The 27,891-nt window shown below is 44.5% G+C and overlaps 1 protein-coding gene across 12 annotated transcripts in view; it reads left to right on the forward strand.

Moving 5' to 3' along the window:
• arvcfb (ARVCF delta catenin family member b) overlaps nt 1-27,891 on the forward strand; it is a 546,449-nt gene that overhangs the window by 231,517 nt on the left and 287,041 nt on the right. For 7 of the 12 annotated variants that reach the window (XM_072471369.1, XM_072471186.1, XM_072471723.1 and 4 more), the window contains 2 exons: nt 26,294-26,354; nt 26,502-26,751. The exons of 3 other annotated variants lie outside the window; for them this stretch is intronic. In XM_072471369.1, the coding sequence (XP_072327470.1) occupies nt 26,542-26,751 (210 nt within the window). In that variant the 5' untranslated portion in view covers nt 26,294-26,354; nt 26,502-26,541. The remainder of the gene's footprint in view (nt 1-26,293; nt 26,355-26,501; nt 26,752-27,891) is intronic. 2 more of the 12 variants (XM_072471451.1, XM_072471276.1) reach the window with 1 other exon arrangement.

The raw sequence follows: 27,891 nt of genomic DNA on the forward strand, positions 1-27,891 counted from the left end.
ATTTGCCCTTGAAAAGGTAGTGGTGAGCCTCCTTCTTGAAGCACTGCGGGACACTTGTAAATGTTGTTTGGAAGGGAGTTCCAGGAGTTTGATCTAGCAACTGTGAAGGAACAGCGATTATATTTCCAAATCAAGATTCAGAAGGGAACTTGCAGTTGATGGTCTTCCCATCTGTTGTGGCAGAGGGCACTCAGTGGTTTGGTAGGTGCTGTTGAAGAAGCCATGGTGAGTTGCTGTTGGGCATCTCATTCTTGCCGCACACTGCTACCACTCTGTATTGATGGTGAAGGGGTGCCAATCAACCAGACTGCTTTATTCTGGATCATTTGAGCTCTTTGAGGTGTCCAGTTTCTCGAGTGTTGGATATGCACTCATCCAGACACGGGGAGAATGAAATGAAAATGTAAATCGCTTATTGTCACAAGTAGGCTTCAAATGAAGTTACTGTGAAAAGCCCCTAGTCGCCACATGCTGGCGCCTGTTCGGGGAGGCTGGTATGATTACAAGTCTGACTTGTGCCTCACAAATGGTGAACAGACTGGGGAGTAAGGAGATGTTGCTGCAAAATTCCCAGCCTCAGACCTGCTCTTGCAGCTGGTGATTCAGTTTGAAGTCAATGGACGAACACCCAGGATGTAGATAGTGGGGGACTGACTGATTGTAACATCACTAAAAGTCATATGGAGATGCTTAGATTCTCTCCTGTTGAAGATGGTTATTGCCTGGCACTTGTGTGATGCAAATATTACTCGCCACTTGACAGCTCAAAGCTGAATGTTATCCTGGTCTTGCCTCATATGGGCACCAGACTGTTTCAGTATCTGAGGAGTTGCGAATGGTTCTGAATGTGCAGTCATCAGCGAACATCCCCACTTCTGACCTTATGAATGGAAGGGAGGTCATTGTTGAAGCAGCTGAAGATGGTTGGGCCTCGGACACTATCCTGAGGAATTCTTACAGTATTGACCTTGAACTGGGATGATTGACCTCTAACAACTACATCCATCTTCCTTTGTGCTGGGTAAGACTCCAACCAGTGGAGAGTTGTCCCAGCCTTCCGATTCCCATTTTGCTGGGACTCCTTTATGCCACATTTGGTCGAATGGTGCCTTAATATTAACAGCAGTCACTATCAGCTCACCTCTGGAGATGAGGTCTTATGTCCTTGCTTGGACTAAGGCTGTAATGAGGTCAGGAGCTGAGTGGCCCTGGTGGAATCCAAACTCAGCATCAGTGAATAGGTTACTTGTTAGTAAATGCCGCGAGATAGCACTATTGATGGCTCTTTCCATCATGTTGCTGTTGATAGAGAGTAGACTGGGGTAATAATTTGCCAGGGTGCACTCATTCTGCGTTTTGTGGATGTAACATTCCCCAGCAATTTTCCACCGGTTGTTGTGACTGTAGTGTAACATCTTGGTTTGGGGCATGGCTGGTTCTGGAGCACAGTTTTTAGTATTATTGCTGGACTGTCAGGGCCCATGGCTTTTACAGCAGGGTTTTTCGAAGTGTGGGCGTCGTGGGCAGGTATCGGGAGGGTGATTGTTGAAAGGAGATGGGGCACGTTTCAACTGATGTTTATGGCCTGGGAAATTGTGTAAATGTGCCATCCATTATTTGCAATCCAGCAGCTTCAGGTTACCTTCCATGGAGAATTAAAACTAAATAAAAAGCCTTCAACTGCTTCACCTCCGAAAGACCTCGACCCAGTACTCGCCTCAGATAATTACTGAGCAAATAAATGCTTGGATGATCTAGCGGAGGGACAAAAAGTAGATGAGAAATAGGAGGGAGCCCGGGAGAGGTCCTTGGGTGATAACAGAGGTAACCATGTAGGAGCAGGAAGAGAAGCCATTTCAATGAATCTCAAGCTATAATTAGATATGAATGGAACGAGGGAAGACAGTTCCATGCAGCTGGATAACAGTGGGGAAAGGTGGTCTGGTCAGCTGAATCAAAGGCTGCAGACAAGTCACCGACATACAGCATGGTTTTGTCTGGGGGAGGTCATGTCTCACTAATTTAATTCAGTTTTTTGAGGGTGTGACAAAAATGATTGACGAGGGAAGGGCTGTGGATGTTGTCTACATGGACTTTAATGAAACATTTAATGAGGTCCCTCATGGCAGGCTGGTGCAAAAGATCAAATCACATGGGGTCAGGGGTGAGCTAGCTAGATGGATTCAGAACTGGCTTGGCCATAGAAGACAAGAGGGTAGCAGTGGAAGGGTGTTTTTACGAATGGAGGTCTGGAACAGTGGTGTTCCGCAGTAATATAGATGAATGACTTGAAAGACAACGTAGCGGGTCTGATTAACAGGTTTGCCAATGATGCTAAGATTGCAGGAGTTGCGGATAGTGATGAAGATTGCCAGAGAATAAGCAGGATACAGATAGGCTGCAAAGTTGGGCGGAGAAATGACAGATGGAATTTAGCCCAGACAAATGTGAGGTGATGTATTTTGGTAGATCCAATTCAGGTGGGAGCTACAAAATAAGTGGCAGAACCATTAGGAGAGCAGGTCCACAGATCCTTAAAAGTGGCAGCATAGGTGGAAATGGTAAAGAAAGCATATGGCATACTTGCCTTTATCGGATGGGGTATCGAGTATGAAAGCTCGCAAATTATGTTAGTTGTATAGAAAGTTGGTTAGGCCACATTTGGAATGCTGTGTCCAATTCTGGTCACCACACTACCAGAAGGACGTGGAGGCTTTGGAGAGAGTACAGAAAAGGTTTACCAGGATGTTGCCTGATATGCAGGGTATTAGCTGTGAGGAGAAATTAAATAAACTGGGATTGTTCTCCCTAGAGAGGCGGAGGCTGAGTGGCGACCTGATAGAAGTTTATAGAATTATTAGAGATATAGATAGGGTTAACAGTTTGAGGCTTTTTCCCAGGGTGGAAATGACAATTACAAGGGTCTACAAGTTCAGTGGAGATGTATGGGGGAAATGTTTTTACACAGTGGTCACCTGGAATGCGAGTGAGGTGGTTGAGGCAGATATGTTTGCGACCTTTAAGACTTATTTGGATAGTCACATGAACATCCGGGGTAGGGGAGGATACAGGTGGTTGGTCCAGATAGGACGCATAGGAAAATTGCTTATTGTCACAAGTAGGCTTCAAATGAAGTTACTGTGAAAAGCCCCTAGTCGTCACATTCCGGCGCCTGTTCGGGGAGGCTGTTACGGGAATCGAACCGTGCTGCTGGCCTGCCTTGGTCTGATTTCAAAGCCAGCGATTTAGCCCTGTGCTAAACAGCCCTTATTGATCGGCGCAGGCTTGGAGAGCCGAAGGGCCTGTTCCTGTGCTGTACTGTTCTTTGTTCATCACCCCTGTACTCCATTTTCAAATCCCACCATGGCCTCATCCCTGCGTACCCTTTCTTCCCAGCCCACAGCCTCTTAGAACAAAGAACAAAGAAATGTACAGCACAGGAACAGGCCCTTCGGCCCTCCAAGCCCGTGCCGACCATACTGCCCGACTAAACTACAATCTTCTACACTTCCTGGGTCCGTATCCTTCTATCCCCATCCTATTCATATATTTGTCAAGATGCCCCTTAAATGTCCCTATCGTCCCTGCTTCCACTACCTCCTCCGGTAGTGAGTTCCAGGCACCCACTACCCTCTGCGTAAAAAAAACTTGCCTCGTACATCTACTCTAAACCTTGCCCCTCTCACCTTAAACCTATGCCCCCTAGTAATTGACCCCTCTACCCTGGGGAAAAGCCTCTGACTATCCACTCTGTCTATGTCCCTCATAATTTTGTAGACCTCTATCAGGTCGCCCCTCAACCTCCTTCGTTCCAGTGAGAACAAACCGCGTTTATTCAATCGCTCCTCATAGCTTATGCCCTCCATACCAGGCAACATTCTGGTAAATCTCTTCTGCACCCTCTCTAAAGCCTCCACATCCTTCTGGTAGTGTGGCGACCAGAATTGAACACTATACTCCAAGTGTGGCCTAACTAAGGTTCTATACAGCTGCAACATGACTTGCCAATTCTTATACTCAATGCCCCGGCCAATGAAGGCAAGCATGCCGTATGCCTTCTTGACTACCTTCTCCACCTGTGTTGCCCCTTTCAATGACCTGTGGACCTGTACTCCTAGATCTCTTTGACTTTCAATACTCTTGAGGGTTCTACCATTCACTGTATATTCCCTACCTGCATTAGCCCTTCCAAAATGCATTACCCCTCATTTGTCCGGATTAAACTCCATCTGCCATCTCTCCGCCCAAGTCTCCAGACAATCTAAATCCTGCTGTATCCTCAGACAGTCCTCATCGCTATCCGCAATTCCACCAACCTTTGTGTCGTCTGCAAATTTACTAATCAGACCAGTTACATTTTCCTCCAAATCATTTATATATACTACAAAGAGCAAAGGTCCCAGCACTGATCCCTGTGGAACACCACTGGTCACAGCCCTCCAATTAGAAAAGCATCCCTCCATTGCTACCCTCTGCCTTCTATGGCCTAGCCAGTTCTGTATCCACCTTGCCAGCTCACCCCTGATCCCGTGTGACTTCACCTTTTGTACTAGTCTACCATGAGGGACCTTGTCAAAGGCCTTACTGAAGTCCATATAGACAACATCTACTGCCCTACCTGCATCAATCATCTTAGTGACCTCCTCGAAAAACTCTTATCAAGTTAGTGAGACACGACCTCCCCTTCACAAAACCGTGCTGCCTCTCACTAATACGTCCATTTGCTTCCAAATGGGAGTAGATCCTGTCTCGAAGAATTCTCTCCAGTAATTTCCCTACCACTGAAGTAAGGCTCACCGGCCTGTAGTTCCCGGGATTATCCTTGCTACCCTTCTTAAACAGAGGAACAACATTGGCTATTCTCCAGTCCTCCGGGACATCCCCTGAAGACAGCGAGGATCCAAAGATTTCTGTCAAGGCCTCAGCAATTTCCTCTCCAGCCTCCTTCAGTATTCTGGGGTAGATCCCATCAGGCCCTGGCGACTTATCTACCTTAATATTTTTTAAGACACCCAACACCTCGTCTTTTTGGATCACAATGTGACCCAGGCTATCTACACCCCCCTTCTCCAGACTCAACATCTACCAATTCCTTCTCTTTGGTGAATACTGATGCAAAGTATTCATTTAGTACCTCGCCCATTTCCTCTGGCTCCACACATAGATTCCCTTGCCTATCCTTCAGTGGGCCAACCCTTTCCCTGGCTACCCTCTTGCTTTTTATGTATGTGTAAAAAGCCTTGGGATTTTCCTTAACCCTATTTGCCAATAACTTTTCGTGACCCCTTCTAGCACTCCTGACTCCTTGCTTAAGTTCCTTCCTACTTTCCTTATATGCCACACAGGCTTCGTCTGTTCCCAGCCTTTTAGCCCTGACAAATGCCTCCTTTTTCTTTTTGACGAGGCCTACAATATCACTCGTCATCCAAGGTTCCCGAAAATTGCCGTATTTATCTATCTTCCTCACAGGAACATGCCGGTCCTGTATTCCTTTCAACTGACACTTGAAAGCCTCCCACATGTCAGATGTTGATTTGCCCTCAAACATCCGCCCCCAATCTATGTTGTTCAGTTCCCGCCTAATATTGTTATAATTAGCCTTCCCCCAATTTAGCACATTCATCCTCGGACCACTCTTATCCTTGTCCACCAGTACTTTAAAACTTACTGAATTGTGGTCACTGTTACCGAAATGCTCCCCTACTGAAACATCTACCACCTGGCCGGGCTCATTCCCCAATACCAGGTCCAGTACCGCCCCTTCCCTAGTTGGACTGTTTACATATTGTTTTAAGAAGCCCTCCTGGATGCTCCTTACAAACTCCGCCCCGTCTAAGCCCCTGGCACTAAGTGAGTCCCAGTCAATATTGGGGAAGTTGAGGTCTCCCATCACCACAACCCTATTGTTTTTACTCTTTTCCAAAATCTGTCTACCTATCTGCTCCTCTATCTCCCGCTGGCTGTTGGGAGGCCTGGAGTATACCCCCAACATTGTGACTGCACCCTTCTTATTCCTGATCTCTACCCATATAGCCTCACTGCCCTCTGAGGTGTCCTCTCGCAGTATAGCTGTGATATTCTCCCGAACAAGTAGCGCAACTCCGCCTCCCCTTTTACATCCCCCTCTATCCCGCCTGAAACATCTAAATCCTGGAACGTTTAGCTGCCAATCCTGCCCTTCCCTCAACCAGGTCTCTGTAATGGCAACAACATCATAGTTCCAAGTAGTAATCCAAGCTCTAAGTTCATCTGCCTTACCCGTAATGCTCCTTGCATTAAAACATATGCACTTCAGGCCACCAGGCCCGCTTTGTTCAGCAACTTCTCCCCGTCTGCTCTGCCTCAGAGCCACACTGTCCCTATTCCCTAGTTCTCCCTCAATGCTCTCACCTTCTGACCTATTGCTCCCGTGCCCACCCCCCTGCCATACTAGTTTAAACCCTCCCGTGTGACACTAGCAAACCTCGCGGCCAGGATATTTATGCCTCTCCGGTTTAGATGCAACCCGTCCATCTTATACAGGTCACACCTGCCCCGGAAGAGCTCCCAGTGGTCCAGATAACGGAAACCCTCCCTCCTACACCAGCTGTTTAGCCACGTGTTTATCTGCTCTATCTTCCTATTTCTAGCCTCACTGGCACGTGGTACAGGGAGTAATCCCGAGATTACAACCCTCGAGGTCCTGTCTTTTAACTTTCTGCCTAGCTCCCTGAACTCCTGCTGCAGGACCTCATGCCCCTTCCTGCCTATGTCGTTAGTACCAATATGTACAACGACCTCTGCCTGTTTGCTCTCCCCCTTCAGGATTCCCTCTACCCGTTCGGAGACATCCTGGACCCTGGCACCAGGGAGGCAACATACCATCCTGGAGTCTCTTTCACGTCCACAGAAGTGCCTATCTGTGCCCCTGACTATATAGAGTCCCCTATTACTATTACTCTTCTGCGCTTTGACCCTCCCTTCTGAACATCAGAGCCAGCCGTTGTGCCACTGCTCTGGCTGCTGCTGTTTTCCCCTGATAGGCTATCCCCCCCGACAGTATCCAAAGGGGTATACCTGTTCGAGAGGGGGACAACCACAGGGGATTCCTGCACTGACTGCCTGCCCTTTCTGGTGGTCACCCATTTCTCTGCCTGCACCTTGGGTGTGACCACATTTACATAACTGCGATCTATGACGCTTTCCGCCACCTGCATGCTCCTAAGTGCATCCAATTGCTGCTCCAACCGAACCATGCGGTCTGTGAGGAGCTCCAGTTGGGTGCACTTTCTGCAGATGAAGCCATCCGGGACGCTGGAAGCCTCCCGGACCTGCCACATCTCACAGTCAGAGCACAGCACCCCTCTAACTGACATTGTGTCAATTAATTAAAATTAAAATTTGTCTTTTTTTTTAAATACTTTTTTAAAAATGTCAAAGTTACTGTCAACTATCTGTTTCCTAGCACTAGATTTCTAATAGAAATGCGATAGCTAACTATAATACTCTCCGATCTCTGGCTTAGATATCCTCTAAATTATAATTAAGTTATTATGTTTAATTTTTTCCCAAATACTCAAATTTCTTTAAATTTAGGTTAGAATCCCCACCAGCCACTCTGGCCACAGCTTTTCTGTGATGTCACTTCAGTTTCCCCCCGACACACACAATTTGAAAAAAGGTATATAAGTAAAAATCACTTACTTACCTTCTTACCTTCTGAGTGTCTGAGATGTTCTCCGGTTCTCTCGCTGACAGAGACTGCTCCTCCACCTCCGAACCTTGACCTGCACAATGCTAATAATATAATAATAATATAATATGGCACTTACCTTACACCAATGGGTCTTATTATTAGGTTAGAGGAGGAGGGCGGGTGGGAGACACTACACGTGTAGTGTCTCGGGTTTCCTCTCCACCAGAATTTATTGGTTGTGGGGGGTTGGGGGGGACTTGCCAGAGGTCCGCGGGTCGAACTTCCGGTTCCCGCCTTATATAAAAACAAATAAAACAGAAAAGAAGAACAGACACGGGACCAGGCAAGGCTTTTTGAAGTAAGTACTCACCTCCCAGAAGGCCCCTGCGCACTGCTGCCGCCGAAATCCAAAGGGCTGCTCCTGTAAAGGTAAGGCTTTTTAAAGTAAGTACTCACCTCCCAGAAGGCCCCTGCGCACCGCTGCCGCCGAAATCCAAAGGGCTGCTCCTGTAAAGGTAAGGCTTTTTAAAGTAAGTACTCACCTCCAAGAAGGCCCCTGCGCACCGCTGCCGCCGAAATCCACTTAGGTTTTGTCTTCCTCTGTTTCTGGTCTCTTGTGCATATCCTATTTTAATTGCTCCAGCACTGGTGATTGTGCCTTTGGTTGCCTCGGCACAAAGTTCTGGAATAGCTATCCCTCTACCTCCCACTGTTCCTTAACCACCTCCTTTGAGTTTATAGTCATCTGACCTAATAATTCACTGCCAAAAGAGAGAATGCTGGAGAATCTCAGCAGGTCCGGCAGCATCTGTAGGGAGAGAAAAGAGCTAACGTTTCGAGTCCAATGACTCTTTGTCAAAACTAACAGACTAAGAAAGTGGGAAATATTTATACTGTGGAGTGAGAATGAAAGATGAGTCATAGCCACAGAAACCCAGGGAAACCGGGTGCTAATAGCCATAGAAACCAAGGGGAAAGAGCGCTAATGGCAGTGCCCAGAGAGAACAAAAGATGTGAAAGGCCGAACAGCAGAGAAACTAGCATCAGAGGATGAAATGTAGATGTGGGGGATGCGAAAGGGGGAAACAAAGGGGAGAAAGGTTAAGGAAAGGTGCATAAGATGGTGGGGGGTAAATATATATTCAGAAAGAACAAAATGGTAAGAGACAGTTAAAATGAAATGGGATGAAAACAAGTGGGTCGAGGTGAGGTAGAGCTGATCATCTGAAGTTGTTGAATTCGATGTTGAGACCGGACGGCTGTAGCATACCAGAAGATATGTTGTTCCTCCAGTTTGCATTGAGCTTCACTGGAACATTACAGCAGGCCAAGGACAGACATGTGGGCATGGGAACAGGGTTTTTTGTTGAAATGGCAAGCAACGGGAAGGTCAGGGACCTGAATGCGCACAGACCGAAGATGCTCAGCAAAGCGATCACCCAGTCTCCATTTGGTCTCTCTGATATAAAGGAGACCACATTGGGAGCAGTGAATGCAATAGACCAAATTGGAAGAGGTGCAAGTGAAATGCTGCTTAACCTGGAATGAGTGCTCTGGGCCTGGGATGTTAAGCATGGAAGAGGTAAAGGGGCAGGTGTTACACCTTCTGTGATTGCATGGGAAGGTGCCATGGTGATGAGAGAGGTACTGGGTATGGTGGAGGAGTGGACTAGATTATTTCCGAGGGAACGGTCTCTGCGGAATGCTGACAGAGGGAATGAAGGGAAGATGTGTTTGGTGGTGGCATTACACTGGAGTTGGCGAAAATGGCGGAGGATTATGCTTTGCCTACAGAGGCTGGTGGGATGAAATGTGAGAACGAGGGGGGACTCTACCCTTGTTCTGGGAGGGCGTGGAGGGGACAAGGGTAGTGACGCAGGAGATGGACCGCAGACTGTTGAGGGCCCTATCAACAACTGTAGGTGGGAAATCACGGTCGAGGAAGAAGGAATACATTTTCGAAGCACCATTTTGGAAAGTGGCATCATCGGAACAAATGCAAAGGAGGCAAAGGAGTTGAGAGAAAGGGATGGAGTCCTTGCAGAGTGTAGGGTACGAAGAGCTGTAGTCCAGATAGCTGTGGGAGTTGGTGGGCTTGTAGTGGATATTAGTGGAAAGTCTATTGCAGGAAATGGAGACCGAATGATCAGGGAAGGGAAGTGTCAGATGGACCAGGTGAAAGTGATGGAGGGGTGGAAACTGGAAGCAAAGTTGATTAGTTTTTCCATGTCCGGATGGGAGCATGAAGTGGCACCAAAATAGTCATAAATGTATCAGTAAAGGAGTTGTGGGAGGGGCCCGAATAGGCCTGGAACAAGGCATGTTCCACATACCCCATTAAAAGGCAAGAGTCGCTCGGACCCATGCGGGTACCCATTGCTACACCTTTGATTTGGAGGAAATGGGATGGGTTTACGGAGAAGTTGTTGAGAGTTAGAACGAGTTCAACCATGCGGAGGAGAGTGGTGGTGGATGGGAATTGAACGGGCCTCTTTTCGAGAAAGAAGCGAAGAGCTCTCAGGCCATCCTCGTGTGGGATGGAGGTGTAGAGAGATTGCACATCCATGGTGAATAATAATTCACTCTGTTTCTTGGTGTCATACTTTTTTTAATGCTTCTGTAACAGTTTGGGATGTTTCATTATATTAAAGGTGCTATATAAATATAATTTGTTGACCAATATCGGAGCCACATTATAGGTAGGTAATGAATCCATTAAAGGAGCGGAAAATGTAGCTGGCCATGATACGAATTGCAAGTTGGGCATGCAGAAATGAAAAGATAACAAATTTTATGGATCGCTCCAAAGCAAAATACTGCAAATGATGGAAATCTGAAATAAAAGCAGAAAATGCAACTCATCAGGCTGAGCAGTGTCAGTATTGAGAGATACAGCTGACATTTCAGGTCTGTGACCTTCATCAGAAGTGGGAAAAGTTAGACATAGATTTTGGGCAAATGAGGGAAGAGGGTAGTCATTTTTGCTCTGAGTGCAGGGAGTTAAGGTCCGTGGTCACATCAAGGCAGGAGAGCTGGGCACAAGTTGCACTAGCACTACAGTGTAGAGTGAACACGTCTGTCTGATATCAAAAGTGAGTGACTAATAGGTGAGCCGTTCTTTCTTGGGTGAGTCTTTTTCTCTTCTAGCTTTCTGACGTTGGAAATAAAGACTACATGTGGAAACAGAACTTGCAGGAAGTAAAGACGAGTGGTATGAGTAAAAAAATTGAAATTCTAAATTAAGTTCTCATGAAATAAAATAGGGAGACAGGACCAGGCGATGTAGCTGCAGCACGTGGAAGCTGACAGACCCCATTGTGGTTCATGGTGACAATGCCTATAGCAAATGTTGATTGCTTGAGGCGCTTTGAAGTTAGTGAGCTGGAGTCTGAGCTTCCGACATTGTGACACATTGGGGAGGGGGTGAAACACCTGTGTGCAGTGTCTCAAAAGGCAGTCACACCCCTTTGATTAACTGCCCTCAATTCTGTCAGAGGTCAGGGGCAGGAAGATGGGACCGCAAGTGAGCCAGGGAGAGGGATCCAAGGATAGCATTGCAGGAGCTTCAGCCCTTGCCCCTGTCTAACAGGTACGCGATTCTTGCTCTGTGTGGGCGCGAGGGGACCTTTGGAGAATGCGCAAACTGACCACGGCACCATGGTTCAGGAGCCATTCCAAGTGGGGAGAGAAAAGGCAAATTTAGTTGTTGGGGTTATAATAGTCCGGGGAATAGACATTTTTTTCTTGCAGCAGGATCGAGAGTCATGTCGCCAGGATCGAGAGGCTTAGCGGCTGTGTTGCCTGCCCGGTGCCAGGGTTTGGGACATAGAATCATCATAGAATTTACAGTGCAGAAGGAGGCCATTCGGCCCATCGAGTCTACACCGGCTCTTGGAAAGAGCACCCTACCCAAGCCCATACTTCCACCCTATCCCCATAACCCAGTAACCCCACCCAACACCAAGGTCAATTTTGGACACTAAGGGCAATTTCTCATGGCCAATCCACCTAACCTGCACTTCTTTGGACTGTGGGAGGGAACCAGAGCACCCGGAGGAAACCCACGCACACACTGGGAGGATGTGCAGACTCCGCACAAACAGTGACCCAAGCCGGAATCGAACCTGGGACCCTGGAGCTGTGAAGCAATTGTGCTATCCACAATGCTACCGTGCTGCCCCTTGACATCTGGTGGAACAGCATTTAATCTTCCGGTTACGCCCATTACAGCCTTCTGGCATCAACATCGAAGTCAACAATTTCAGATGATTAGCTCTACCCCACCTTGACCACTTTGTTTTCATTCCATTTTATCTTAATTGTCTTTTACTTTTTATTTCTTTATTATCATTCTTTTTATATATTTCCCCCCCTCTTAGTCCCCCTTTCCTTACCTTTTCTCCCCTTTGCTTCCCCCTCCCTTCTTTATCAATTTACCCCTCTCACACCCATGCCCTCCCTCCCCCACATCTCCATCTGTCACAGCATACCCTCTGATTTTAGTTTCTCTGCTGTTTGGTGTTTCACACCTTTTATTCTCTCTGGGGACTGCCATTAGCACTCTTTTCCCTTGGTTTCTGTGGTTATGACTCATCTTTCATTCCCTCACCTTACTTATAAATATCTTCCACTTTCTGTGTCTTTTACCCTTGACAAAGAGTCATCTGGACTCGAAACATTGGCTCTTTTCTCCCTACAGATGCTGCCAAACCTGAGATTTTCCAGCATTTTCTCTTTTGGTTTCAGATTCCAGCATCTGCAATAATTTGCTTTTATACTGTTTTCTAAATGCTCTGCTATAAAATCTTTGATATTTTCCCCACTACTGACATCAGGCTTACTGGTCTAAAATTCTCTACTTTCTCTCGACCTCCCTTTTTAAATATTCCTTGTGATTGGGATTTTTATTAGAGAAGCTCAAGGGGCTAATGGCAGTTAAGTCACCAGGGCCTAATGAACTGCATACCAGTGTTTTAATGGAAGTGGCTGCAGAGATAGTGGACCCAGAGGTTGAAAGATTCTGTCACTCGCTAAATTCTGGGAGGATACCAGAAGATTGGTAAAAAGCCCAAGTGACTCCATTGTTCAAAAATGGAGAAAGGCAGAAGCCAAGGAACTATCGAGCAGTTAGTTTTAACATTTATTATCGGCAAATCAATAATAGAAGAGGAAACAGCTAATCATGTAAGAAAGCTGAATATAATCAAACCTTCTCAACATATTTTAATGAAAAATAAATCATGTTTGATAAATTTGCTTGAATTCTAATGGAGAGCAGATTGAGGGGAACCTATAGAACTAGTGTATTTAGATTTCCAGAAGCCATTTGATAAGGTGCTGTATAAGAGGCTGGTACATAAAGTAAAAGCCCATAGAATTGGATGAAGTATGTTAGTATGGATATGGATTGAAAACCGGCTGTCATGTAAAGAGAGTTGGAAAAATTGGGTCCTTTTCAGAGTTGGTGGGGTCAACTAGTAGGGTGCCACAAGGATCAGTTCTTGGCCCACAATTATTCACTATTTACATTAATGACCTGGGTGGACAGCACGGTAGCATAGTGGTTAGCACTATGGCTTCACAGTGCCAGGGTCCCATGTTCGATTCCCGGCTTGGGTCACTTGTCTGTGCAGAGTCTGCACGTTCTCCCCGTGTCTGCGTGGGTTTCCTCCAGGTGCTCCGGTTTACATAAGAGTTAGGAGTAGGAGTCGGCCATCTGGCCCCTTGAGCCTGCTCCGCCATTCAGTGACATCATGACTGATTTTTTGTGGACTCAGCTCCACTTTCCCGCCCGAACACCATAACCCTTTATTCTTCAAAAAACTATCTTTATCTTGAAAACATTTAATGAAGGAGCCTTAACTGCTTCACTGGGCAGGGAATTCCATAGATTCACAACCTTTGGGTGAAGAAGCTCCTTTCTATATCTACTTCCCTTATTTTGAGGCTATGCCCCCAAGTTCTGCTTTCACAAGTCCCGAAAGATGTGCTTTTCGGTGAATTGGACATTCTGAATTCTCCCTCTGTGTACCTGAACAGGCGCCGGAATGTGGTGACTAGGGGATTTTCACTGTAACTTCATTGCAGTGTTAATGTAAGCCTACTTGTGAAAATGAAGAGTATTATTATTATTACTATTAAAGAATGTAAAGTTTCCAAATTTGCTGATACAAAAATAGGTGGAAGGGCATGTTGTGATGAGGATATTGTGATTTCTGCAATGGGATAAAGATAGATTGGGTGACTGGGTGAAATCCTGGCAAATGGAGTTTAATGTGGGTAAATGTGAGGTCCAGTAGGAGACATCAAAAGGCAGTTAATTATCTAAATGGAGAGACTGCAGGTCAGTGAAGTAGAGAGGAATCTAGGTGTTCTAGTGCATGAATCACAGAGCTAGCAGGCTGGTCCAACAAGTAGTCAGGACAAATGGCATTTTGCCCTTTATTGCAAAGGGGTTGGAGTTTAAATATAGGAGGGTTCTGTTGTTGCACAGGGTGTTGGTGAGGCATTCTGGAATACTGCATCCAGATTTAGCCCCCTTACCTTAAAAAGGATACAGTAACATTGGAAGCATTCTAAAGGAGATTCACCAGGCTCATCCCAGAATGAGAGCTTGTCCTATCAGAGACTAAATCGTCTGGGTCTGTATTTGTTGGACTTTAGAAGATTGAGTGGGTGATCTTACTCCAGCATATACGATCTTGAGGGGGCTTGACTGGGTGAATGGTGAGATGTTTTCGCTCGTGGGAGAATCTTGAACAAGGGGGCATAGCTACAAGATAAAAGGCCAGTCATTTAAAACTGAGGTGGATAGAAATTTCTTCTCGCAGAAGGTGGTGAATCTCTGGAATTCTCTGCTCCGGAGAATGGTGGAAGCTGGATAATTAGAAGTATTTAAAGTGGAGATGGATAAATATTTGATAGATCGAGGAATAGAGGGGCTATGGAGAAATGGCACAGAAGGAATTGAGGTCGGTATAGATCAGCCATGATCGTATTGAATGACGGGACAGGCTGGAAGGGCCTGGTGGCCGATTCCTTCTATTTTTTGTGTGTTTGTGAATGATGTAAAAGGCCTGTGGGGTGGATGACTGGAAAGATTTTTTAAAACGTTTTTCCAATGAAGGGGAAATTTAGTGTGGCTAATCCACCTACTCTGCACATCTTTGGGTTGTGGGGGTGAAACCCACGCAGACACTGGGAGAATGTGCAAACTCCCACACGGACAGTGACCCAGGGCTGACATGGAACCCGGGTCCTCGGCGCCGTGAGGTAGCAATGCTAACCACTGCGCCACTGTGCTGCCCCGACGGGAGAGATTAAATGACAAGATTTTGGGGTGCCAAGCCAAGATAGTGGTAATTGAACAAGTAAAGAAGAAAAGATGTCCAGTGGAGGCAAGCGTGGTCGGAATGTGTAACAATGGCTTGCTAATGAACAGCCTGAAGAAATGTGGTTTCTAATATTCAATGAAAATTATTAAGTTATTTTAATTCAATTGTCACATAATTTGGCATAAATAGAACCATCTGAAACCAAATTTAAAAGCATCAATCGCTGCTTCCCTTGTGATGACGTTTTCTATTTGGAGGCAGCCTGACTTGTGGAATGCTGTCATCTCAGCTACAGCTTACCATAAGAGGGACTGTGTGACAGATCCCACACCTTGTCAATTGGTGACAGTTTTTAAAATATATATATTTTATTCAAATTTTTCCGGCCAAACTAAACAGTACAAAAATGTTTCCCTTTTACAACAATAAAACAATATAAATAATAGTGACCGTTTTTAACAAATAAATAAATAATATATAAACTAAATGGCAACTGCCATAACAAAATATTAACTCTCCCAAATAATAAAGTCAAACAAGCCAATATACATATCCAAGTAAAAATATCCATACAAAAACTCCCCCGAGGACCCACCCGAGCCCCCCCCCCCCCACCCCCCCACCCCCTTCCTGGGTTGCTGCTGCTACTTTCCCAGTTCCTTTATCGTTCTGCGAGATAGTCAATGAACGGTTGCCACCGCCTGGTGAACCCTTGAGCCGAACCTCTCAGTGCGAACTTTATCCGTTCCAGTTTTATAAACCCTACCATGTCGTTTATCCAGGCCTCCACGCCCGGGGATTTAGCTTCCTTCCACATTAACAATATCCTTCGCCGGGCTACGAGGGATGCAAGGCCAAAACATCAGCCTCTCTCGCCTCCTGCACTCCCGGCTCTTCTGCAACCCCGAATATAGCCAACCCCCAGCTTGGCTCGACCCGGACCCCCACCACCTTCGAAAGTACATTTGCCACCCCCACCAAGAACCCATGCAGTGCCGAGCATGACCAAAACATGTGGGTGTGGTTCGCTGGGCTTCTTGCGCATCTCCCGCACCGATCCTCTACCCCGAAAAATTTACTGAGCCTTGCTCCAGTCATGTGCGCCCTGTGCAAGACCTTGAATTGTATCAGGCTAAGCCTGGCACACGAGGATGAAGAGTTTACCCTGCGTAGGGCATCTGCCCACAGCCCCTCTTCGATCTCTTCCCCCAGCTCTTCTTCCCATTTTCCCTTCAGCTCATCCACCATGATCTCCCCCTCGTCTCTCATTTCCCTGTATATATCTGACACCCTACCTTCCCCCACCCATGTCCCCGAAATCACTCTATCCTGAATCTCCTGCGTCGGGAGCTGCGGAAATTCCCTCACCTGTTGCCTCACAAAAGCTCCCAATTGCATGTACCGAAATGCATTCCCCTGGGGCAACCCATATTTTTCCGTCAGCGCTCCCAGACTCGCAAACGTCCCGTCTAGGAACAGATCCCTCAGTTGCACAATCCCTGCTCTCTGCCATGTTCTAAATCCCCCATCTATTCGCCCCGGGACAAACCTATGATTATTCCTTATCGGGGACCGCACCGAGGCCCCCGTCATTCCCTTATGCCGGTCTCCACTGCCCCCAAATTTTCAGCGTTGCCACCACCACTGGACTTGTGGTGTATTTCTTCGGGGAGAACGGCAACGGTGCCGTCGCCAACGCTTGTAGGCTGGTTCCTTTACAGGATGCCATTTCCAGTCTCTTCCACGCCGCTCCCTCCCCTTCTCCACCAAACCTGCACATCTTTGTACTGTGGGAGGCAAACCACGCATACACTGAGAACGTGCAAAATCTACAGTTGTCCGAGGTCTGAATCGTGCACCATGACGCCCCAGCGATGTTCAGCACGCATCAGTGCAAGGACCACTACTTTTCAATATTCTGAAATGACTTGGCTATTGAAATGCAGAAAAAATTTCGAACATTGCTACTGATAGCAAATTTGGAGGAATGGCAAACTGTGATGACGATACAAATCAGCTGCAACAGGAATGGGCAGACAGGGGCAGGCAGAATTTAATACAATGAAGTATGTGGTGATGCATTTTGACGGAAGGGATCAGGAGGGGCATAGTTTATAACACAGCTCTGAACAATGGGTAGAGACCGAGGAACCTGGTGGTGCATTTACATTGATCTTTAAAGGTAGCAGGACATATTGAAGGAGTGGTTAGAAAAGCAAATGGGACCCTGAGCTTCATGAATGTAGATATTGAGTATAAAAACAGAGTGGTTACAATGGACCTTTTTATAAAGCTCTGGTTAGGCCACAATTTAGTATTGCATCCAGTTCTGGTCACCAAACGTCAGAAGGGATGTCTAGGTGCTTGAGGGCGCAGAGGAGATTTACCGGAATGGTTCCAGGGGTGAGTGATTTTGGCTAGAAGGTTAGATTGGAGAAGATAGGTTTGTTCTCGTTGGCGCAAAGTGGGTTGCAGTGAGATTTTTTTAATTGATCTTTAGTCACAAGTAAGCTCACATTAAATGAAGTTACCGAGGAAACTATGGGCAACATGGTAGCACAGTGGTTAGCACCGTTGCTTCACAGCGCCAGGGTCCCAGGTTCGATTCCCGGCTTGGGTCACTGTCTGTGCGGAGTCTGCATGTTCTCCCTGTGTCTGCATGGGGTTCCTCCGGTTACCTCCCACAAGTTCCAAAAGTCGTGCTGTTGGGTAATTTGGACATTTTCAATTCACCCTCTGTACACACGAACAGGCACCGAATGTGGCGACTGGGGAATTTTCATAGTAACTTCATTGCAGTGTTAATATAATGTAAGCCTACTTGACAAAGATTATTATTAAAAGCCCCCTAGTCGCCCCATTCCAGCGACTGTTTGGGAACACCGAGGGAGAATCGAGAATGTCCAATTCACCTAACAGCATGTCTTTTGGGATTTGTGGGAGGAAACTGGAGGAAACCCACGCAGACACGGGAAGAATGTGTAGACTCCGTACAGACCAGTGACCCAAGCCGGGAATCGAACCTGGAACCCTTGAGCTGTGAAGCAACAGTGCTAACCACTGTGCTACTGTGCCTCATTTGATGGAGATGTACAGTATTATGACCGTTTTAGATAATGTAGACCGATGTTGTACAATTAGCTGATAATATAGATGAGGGGGCACAGCTTTAAGGTTTTGGGTCAGAAATGCATGATGATTATGAGGAAGAACTTAATTGTGCAGCGAATGGTAATGATCTGCAACTTGGTGCCTTGTGAGAGTGGTAGCTGTGGAGACCAACAATAATTTATGAAGAAAATTGAATGGTCACGTGAAGGAAATATGCAAGGCTATGTGGATAGAGTGGGGGAAATGAGACTTGATTGCACTACAGAGAGAAAACCTGTAATTGATGGGCTGAGTGGTGGCCACCTTTGGTGTAATGTCTCAATTTATTACATGGCAATTCAGTTTTGAAATCTGTCTTGACCATAGAACTTTGTTTTCTATGGCAGCTGCTGCTTATAGCAGAGTTTAAATGATTTTAGCGTAAAACTTTAATTCAACAGGTTGGCTGTTTTGTGTGGGTAAATGATACATGCGTTGAGGGTTCTGTTTTGGTCAGTCTCTTTCAACTAGGTTGGTTGGGAAAATGTAAGATAGGTTAGTATGCTAGTTTTGCATCATGTGGTTTAAAATTGATTGTTTGTAGTCTGTCTCATGAAAAACTTGGTGAATCAGTTGCAATATATTTTTCTGAATTTTAGTGGAACTGGAATGGAGCACATGTTGGTTGAAACACTGAGCATTAAATTCAACTGTGCTCTTAATATGAAGAGCGGTGATAACTGAATATGTGCAATTTGAAGAGAGCTCTTAGCAGTTGTGATTGTAATTTAAGAATGCAACAGTTTATGACAATTGTAGTCAATATATGTGCCATTGCTTTGTATATTCCCGTGCCAGCCTCCCCGAACAGGTGCCGGAATGTGGCGACTAGGGGCTTTTCACAAACTTTATTTGAAGCCTATTTGTGACAATAAGCAATTTTCATTTCATTTCATATACTGTTTGCCATGGTACAAATTGATACACTCAACACCAGTTTTATTTCAGAAAAAATAAGTTGAGAAGTTAATAGCAATGTTTTAATTTATGCGTTGAAAGTTTTCCCCTTTTGTACATTGCAATTGAAATTGCAATATTGAAGCTGTTTTGTTTGTAAGATTTTTAGTTAAGAAATCTAAATCTCTATTTTCACCAGTGTACACACACTTCCCCCATCACCTCCCAAGTCCCCTTGTTCTGAACAATGGGTGCACCCTGGTGTATCCCTTGCAGATTAATTTTGACAAACTGTTCAAACACCAAGTGCATTTGTGTTTTCACGAAATGTACATGTACTTTCAGGAGTCATTGCTGAATGCCAGGCAGGAGTGGGAATTTGGGTTTTCTCTCACTGGATGGGTCGTTCTTGAGATCAGTTGGTATTACACTACTCGTGGCATAAATCTAGATTTGCCTGGTCTGCAGATTTGGCTCCCATGTTTTATACTGAAAAGCACATTAAACTATCTAGAATGGAATTGAAGGAATAAAAAAACATTAGAGTTACAAGTACTCTCTTGGGCTAGACCCTTACCATAGAAGATGTTTGCTTTGTTTGGGCAGCTGGGGAGAAAGGATGACTCTGCAGTCTCTTTTATTCCACTGCTTGATTATTTACCACTTGTATGAAAGGTGATTAAAGCAAATTAAAAGATTGTACGTAGCATTTTCCAACCACTGTTCATTAAATCTCTAAGTATTTGTATCAGATTTGTTCAACCTTATGCCTAGTTTAATTGGAGATTAAGCAGCAATGAGGGATAGACAGTTGCTTCTGTGTCAATTAATGTGAACACCGTATGTTCTGCAGCATCTCGGATGCTAAATCTTGGGATGGGGCGGGGGGGGGAGGGGGGGGGGGGGAAGAGGAGGGAATGAGCAACAAAGAACAGTTTTTTTTAGTAGATGCATAGGTTGAAAGGGCACTTGAGGGAAGGAATAGCACATCTTCTTAATATATAAGTGTTCACAAATTATGAAGTTACCCATTTTGGAAGAAAATGTAGGAAAGCAGAATTAGTTTTTCAGTGTTGAGACTGAATGATGTTATTCATGGGGACTTGGGTGATCTTGCATAGGCATCAAAGAAAGTTAACATACAGGCATTGCAACCAATTAGGACATCTTTCCCTTTTTTATCTTCTCCTGTGTTCTGTTCTTTGACATCTGGAGTGGGTGGGATACAGGATTATAGATTTGGGAATCCCACCCTTTTTCTTTGTGTGAGCATATTTGTTCTGAACCCTCTTAAGAACCCAGCTGATAAATGCTGGAGCAGGGGTTTCCAAACTGGGTTTGATGGAACTCCTAGGTTCCACACGATAACTCCAGGGGTTCTGTGGCAGGTCCGGCGCAAAGGAGCCAAGGCTGCAGGATCCCTGAGGGATGGGTGGCTGGGGTGTGGGTGCGAATAGGTGTCCCATTACAAATGACAAAAGCTGAGACTTGGGAAGTATTTGTTGAATAATAGAACTTTTTTGTTACAATTGTATGCATACGTCATTGAAACATCTTTTAAGTTAGTTTATCTATGTTCATATCCATTGTGCACTATTTCTGTGTTCTAATTTTTTAGTATAAAATTTCTCTGGGGTTCCTTCAGTACTCTTGGGAGGTCAAACGGGTTCCTGGCTGGAAAAGTTTGTGAAACCCCGTGCTCGGATATTCTGAATCTCAGAAGGGAAACTTGGAATGCCAGTTTTAAACTGTAGTTTTTGCAGTTTGGCATAACGTGAGGAACAATGTGAAGGTCAGGAAACAATAAAACACTCCAGAAAGGCAACTAAAAAACATACACTGAACTACAATAATGGTTTCACACAACATTGTTAAATTGACTGAGTTCCAAACCCCTCTATTTTCCTAAATTCAGAGCCAGACCTCTCCAAACAACATTCCATAGGTTTTAAAACGAGAAGCAAAATCCAGCAATAGTTAGCACACTTGGTACCTAATAAGTCTTTTGGGATTGCTTCTGATTGAGAATAACAACTGATGGTTCAAACAGGATTCTCCAGGCACTGGCTTGTTTGGAGTCAACACATCTTCCTTCTGTTTGTGGTTGTAATCTTGGACCAGCTCTGCTCTGCTGAGCTCATCTTAACTCCCCATATAGGTTCAACATGGCCACTGATATACTGCTTTTTATTTTGACCTTTTCTTATCTGAACTACTCGTCTTAAAAGGTCCCTCTTAATGACATCGCTTGCATGAGCTCACCCTTTTAGAATGTGTGAGAAGTTCACCCTCCGCTTCTCTTTTGAACTTTTACCATTGGTACTTTAACTCCTGAAATGCTATGCTCTATTGTTATCCACTTCTCTTGGGTAAATATGTGTTAGTGTTGTCGGGCTAATCTGCATATCAAAGTCCTCAGTCAATCTGTCTTCCTAACCAATTCCCGTTTTAAAATAGTTTTCTTTTAATACAGTCACCAGAGCACATTCCCAAATTTTGGAGTTCTTCATTTTTATCCATCACAAGTTCTTAACCCGCTTTATCATCTCTTTCAATGTCTGAATGCCTCCCACTGATCTGCCACTGACTCAACCAAGTAGCTTTTTCAAGTCCACTTTTGCTAAATCCCATTTGAAAAAAACGGAACTTTCTCTAATTTAGACTTTTACCCTTGAATTAACTTTATTATTTCCCATAACCATCTGAATAATGATTACAGCCACCAAAATACTCTTCCAAGTACTTGATCGCTTCTCTAAAATGAAACCCAGAAGTGTCCCATCTCTTAGGCTTGCTACATACTGACTAAAATATTCTGAATGCATTTTAATGGTACTGCACCTTCTATACCTCTTTATAACCGTATTTTTCTCCCAGTTAATAGCCTAATTGAAATCCTGGCACTGCTCATAAATGTACCGACATATATTTGCTCTCCTATCTCCATCTACCTGTTTTAAAGTCTCTACTACTCCTAGCAGTATGATTGCAACCTTATTGTTCTTCAGTTCTACTCTCCGCCTCAATTGTGTAGCTTGAGACCAAATCTTGTTTGGTAATGCTCCTGTGAAGTACCTTGAGGTGTTTTGCTGCAATAAAGGCACAAAATTCAAGTTATTATTAAAACATTGGGGTATGCATAACTGTAACTTGATGTAAGGCTGTAAATAATTGTTGCAGAGTACAGGAGTGATGCTGCCATTTGGATATTTGCAGCTGTTCAACTATGTGGCTCTGTCACTTCACTTCAGAATCTCCATCAGTTTCATCCGATTTCTGTATGGCTCCGTCCCCACACCTATCCAGGTTCTGAGAGCTGGATACAATTAAAATTGAACAGTTTACTAGCATAGATTAATGGTTATATTTCTACTTGCCCAACCAGAATTGTCCGAACAATTAGTGCAGTGGAACTTAACGGAGAACCCAGTACGATGAAGGGTCGATAGCCTAGCATGGCTAGTCAGTCATCAATTAAATTTCCCATGGAAAAGTGATCTCATTCCCTTTCTCCCATTGTCAAGCTGCCACCATGGAATGTGTCATCTCAAAATTATTTATATGGCTATCTCTGTCAAGTCATTCATTCTGTCTTGGTTGCTGGCTCATCCTCTGTTATTTGGTTCCTTGGAGAAATAAACCATTCTCTTCCTTCTCAAAAGCCACTACCTCCACTGTATCCCATATTCAACGGATTTGTTCCACTCTATATAGAATCAATTCTCTTTAGGTTGCATGCTCTCAATTGTCACGTTATCCAGATTATTGCACTACAGTGACTGAATTGCTTAATTTTGATCTTTACTTTGCTCTCTGGGAGCAATTAAACATATTTTCAATTCTTCAGTTTTTCCATATCTATTGAGACAAATCAACAACTGTTGCTTCTTGACTGATGTCTCCATCCTTAATTTCCGTTATCTATCAACATTCCAAGATGACTTGCTACTTGTGATTTCAAATGGATTTTCCACATTTCTTCCATGGCTAACATGTAACAGTATGCCCCCCCCCCCCCCCCCCCCCCCCCCGATGCAATAATTGAACTGTAAGCCAAATTATGTCCAAAGTTTGAATAGATAACCCGTTTGGCAGAAACCTTTGCAACACTATTTTCTTTGTTGAATGGGATATTGTTGATCCTTATTCCCCTGTCTTCTATTCCCCTTCAACCGTGTCTCCCTGTTTATCAGCGCAGAATGATTAGTGCTCCTGTATTTACCAGTGCAATCAGGCTATCGAATACACTTTTCCTCCCACCATGTTTCTTATATGATAAAATTAAAAATTATACACTCTTTGATTTATTCTATCCCTGAATTGCAAAACGGTAGAACTGTCACCTCTTTACCCCTCTGCACAAATTGAAAGCTTTAAAAGTCAAACATGGCATCACCCCATCATTGTTTTCTGACACAGCTATTTTTCTTGGATCCTACATTGCAGAGTGCTGCACTAGTTTTTATTTTGCAATTTAAAGAATCCTGCAGTCATAAATTTTGAATGGTTGTGGGTGACCTTTTAAAATCAGCACCTCAAGTGGATCTGACTATTCAAAAAAAAAAAGACTGAAATGCTGGATTTTATGGCTAGAGATATAGAATATTGAAATAGAGATCTAACAGCAAATCTTTTTAAAACCTTGCTAATACCACAGTGGGACTACTGGACTTCAAATTATCGGGGGGGGGGGGGGGGGGGGGGCTGTTGAGTCATCAAAAAGGAACAGTTCAGATTTATTGGGTAGATGGTTGATACGAAGAACATGCTGAAAAATTGTGGCTGTCTTTTGTTGTAGGAGATGACTGGGTCATGTGATAGAACTTTCTAAATCATGAAGGATTGGGACAGCGTGGTTAGAAATGGACTGTTTCCAGTGATTTGAGGGGTCGACAATTAAGAAATTTGGGAGAGTTTCGGAACCCTTTTCTCCACAGTCGAAGTTGAGTCTCTTGGGAGTGCATTGTTAAAGTTAGTGATCGAAGCGTATACCATTTCACTATTTAAGAATAGTTAAATGTATGCATGCTGAGATGAAAGTGGAGCAGGCATAAGATTCACTGTAATTCTTAATTTGATAATTAACCTGGGTTGGTGGAGCTGAAGATTTATGGATTGGGTTTGTTTTATTGTCACGTGTACCGAGGTACAGTGAAAAATATTGTTCTGCATATAGTCCAGACAGATCTATCCACACATGAAAAAAAGATAGGACATTTAATAATTTTTCTTGTCACAGGCTTACATTAACACTGCAATAAAATTATTGTGAAAAGCCCCAAGTCGCCACATTCCGGAGCCTGTTCGGGTACACTGAGGGAGAATTCAGAATGCCCAAATTACCTGACAGCACGTCTTTCGGGACTTATCGTGCTGACATACATAAATATACAATGTAAATACATAGACACGGGTATCGGGTGAAACATAGAGTGTAGTACTACTCAGTAGAGAAGATGTGTGAAGAGATCAGATCAGTCCATAAGAGGGTTATTCAGAATTCTGGTAACAGCGGGGAAGAAGCTGTTTTTAGACCATAAGACATCGGAGCAGAATTAGGCCACTCGACCCATCGAGTCTTCTCCGCCATTCAATCATGGCTGATATTTTCTCATCCCCATTCTCGTGCCTTCTCCCCATAACCCCTAATCCCCTTATTAATCAAGAACCTATCTAACTCTGTTTTTGAATATGATAGTAAGTGTTCTCTGACTTTTGTATCGCATGTCCGATGGAAGAAGTTGGAAGAGTGAATAATCACAGTGGGAGGGGTCTTGGATTATGCTGCCCGCTTTCCCAAGGCAGTGGTGCAGGCAGTCAATGGTTGGGGCAGAGGGTTTGCGTGATGGACTGGGCTGTGTTCACGACTCTGTAGTTTCTTACGGTCTTGGGCCAAGCAGTTGCCATACCAGGCAGTGATGCAGCCAAATCGGATGCTTTCTGTGGTGCAGCTGTGAAAATTGGCAAGAGTCAATGTGGACATGCCTAAGGAAGTACAGGTGCTGATGTGCTTTCTTGGTTGGAGCTTGGACATAGGTGGACCGGGACAAATTGGTGATGTGCACACCAAGGAATTTGAAGATGTCACCCATCTCATTGGCACCATTGATGCAGTAAGGGGTGTGTACAATACTTTGCTTCCGGAAGTCAATGACCGGCTCTTAGTTTTGCTGACATTGATAGAGAGATTGTTGTCATAACACCACTTCAGAGGTTCTCTATCTCGTACCTGTATTATGACTCATTGTTGTTCGACCCACTACGGTCGTATCATCAGCAAACGTATAAATGGAGTTGGAGCCAAATTTTGTCAGGCAGTCATGTGTGTATCGGGAGTATAAAGGTGGCGAAGTGTGCAACCTTGCGGGGCTCCGGTATTGAGGACTATCGTGGTGGAGTTGTTGTTGTTAATCCTAACTGATTATGGTCCATGGGTCAGGAAGTATAGGATCCAGTTGCAGAGGAAGGATCCAAGTCCTAGGTTTGGGAGTTTTGATGTGAGCTTGGCTGGGATTGTGGCATCAACGTGTGGAGCTGTAATCAATGAATAGGACTCTGATGTAGGAGTCCTTGTTGTCGGGATGCTTCAGGGATGTGTAGGGCTAGAGAGCTGGCGTCTGTTGTGGACCGGTTGGCACGGTATCCGAATTGCAGTGGATCAAGACATTCTGGGAGTTTGGAGTTGATGTGTCTCATCACCAACCTCTCAAACACTTCATAATGATCGATGTCAAGGCCACCGCACGGTAATTGTTGAGGCATGTTGCCAGGTTATTCTTTGTGTATGATAGTGGTTGTCTTGAAGCAGGTGGGGACCTTGGAACGGAGTGGGGGAGGCTGAAGATGCCTCCGAACACATCCGGCAGTTGACCCACGCAGGATCTGCATGCACGACCAGGGACCCTGTGGTTTTGTCATTTCCACTTCATATTAAGTCACTTTGCATCTCTGTCCAATGTCAGCTATGGTGTGGAAACCCACACCGAGTTGAGCACTATTTTTAGTGACGTGTGTGTGGTCTTCAAATACTGGATAGTTTTCACAGTCTGAGCTATATTTTCCTTTGAACAGTGGTTTTTGGATTTATCTTTTGCCTATGTTGTTTTAATGTCTGTCTTTAACTTCTATATTTGCTGCTGCTGCTTGCCTGAGCAGTTGTGTTTTTCTGACCTGAATGCTTCACCTGTTAGTTTGCTATTCCTATACTCTAACTTATTTGTTTCTCTTTTCTCTGCAGCTTTCTGATTCTGCTTTAGGCTGCTGGTGTGCTTTCCAAATCTACTTTGTAGCTGTAGCAGGTGATTTCACATTGTTAACTTTGGAAAAATTAAACCAAACCTGGTGTGTCTTATGCTTTTATTAACCAAATGTGAATGATCTTTGATTTTCCTATATATTTTTTTTTACTTTTACTAATCTACTAACCTTTAACTCTTGACCCCAAGGTTGCCTGATTAGTCACCAGGTAAGAACCTCTGGACGATTATGGATGATTATGATGTAAGATCTGCAGCTAGCATTCTAGCTTCGGTTAAAGAACAGGAGGCTCGGTTTGAGAAGTTGACCAGAGCACTTGAGGAAGAGCGTCGTAATGTTTCCATGCAACTTGAGCGTGCCACTATTCCCTCAGAAAGATCAAGTATATCTAACATTGACAACAATGAGTCGTTTGCATGGCAACAGCTAGTGTTACAGGTAACTTATCCTTTAATTTTGACTGGACAGAATTTGTGCATTAATTTACCAGGAAGAACAAACAAATAAGGGTTATCTGTGTGCCAGAATTGTAACTGTCACAGATGTCGGTGAGAGTGTGCATTCTGAATAGCAGATACTATTGGAACGATATTTTGATTATGGAGAAGACAAATGAAACATGAAAATTGCCTGGGCTTGTTGTGCTCCTGTGAAGTGTGAATATTATTTGACGCAAGCATATTTATTGACTTTTTAAGCAGAGGCTGGTTGTTTCTGTAAGGACATTGTAGGGATGATGCCGAATGAAAAATGTTTACATCTAAATATGTGTTTGGCACCAAAATCTCTTCATGGGAAGTTTGTGCAGTAAGAAATAATTTGAAAAACTAAATCTTTTCCTGGAATTGTAGAAAAGCATTTTTTTTTGACTCTCTGGGTTTTTTAACTTAAAGTTAGGGGTGAGTTTGCCGTTTACAATGAAGGATTCTCCAATATAGCTCCTTGATGCTTTCATTCCATGACAGTCTGCTCCCTCATGTTTGTTCACCAAAGGTTTTAAGGATCACAGAACCAAGGTGGGGCAAGATATAAATCATCTTGATTGAGTTGAGTGGTGCCAAGGGCTTGAGTGATCGATTGGGCGACTTGTGTTCCTATGTTCCTAAACACTCCGGACCTAGGATAAGAAAAACACTTGCATCTTTTAGTCCAGCAAAGCATTTATGGTGTAACTCATGGATTAGTGTCCTATTGTTCTGATATAAACATACTGCCTGGTTGTGCCAGATTTGTTTTGCTCCTAAAAATTAATTGCATGTTTTTGTCATAATCCTGGAATTTTCAGTCAGCATAGGAGGTATATGATGGTTATCGAGTTATTAAGATTGAGACTTCCGGTTGCGGCTATGCGGAGCAAAGCCGCACATTCGGCGGCTCCCGCTAAAACAGACTTTTGGGCTCTCCGGAGGAGCCCCAACGGCAATTTTTTCGACGACTTCCAGTGTGGGAAGGTGAGCAAGGTCCCCCCTCCATAGTATATGGATTGGATCAGGAGTGGAGCGGTCAAAAAAGCGTTTTTGGAGCAGAGAAACATGCGAGGGAGAAAAAAAAAGATGGCCGCGGGCAGAGATCAAGCGG

The sequence above is a fragment of the Scyliorhinus torazame genome, chromosome 1 (assembly GCF_047496885.1).
Source record: "Scyliorhinus torazame isolate Kashiwa2021f chromosome 1, sScyTor2.1, whole genome shotgun sequence".
NCBI classification, from domain to species: Eukaryota; Metazoa; Chordata; class Chondrichthyes; order Carcharhiniformes; family Scyliorhinidae; genus Scyliorhinus; species Scyliorhinus torazame.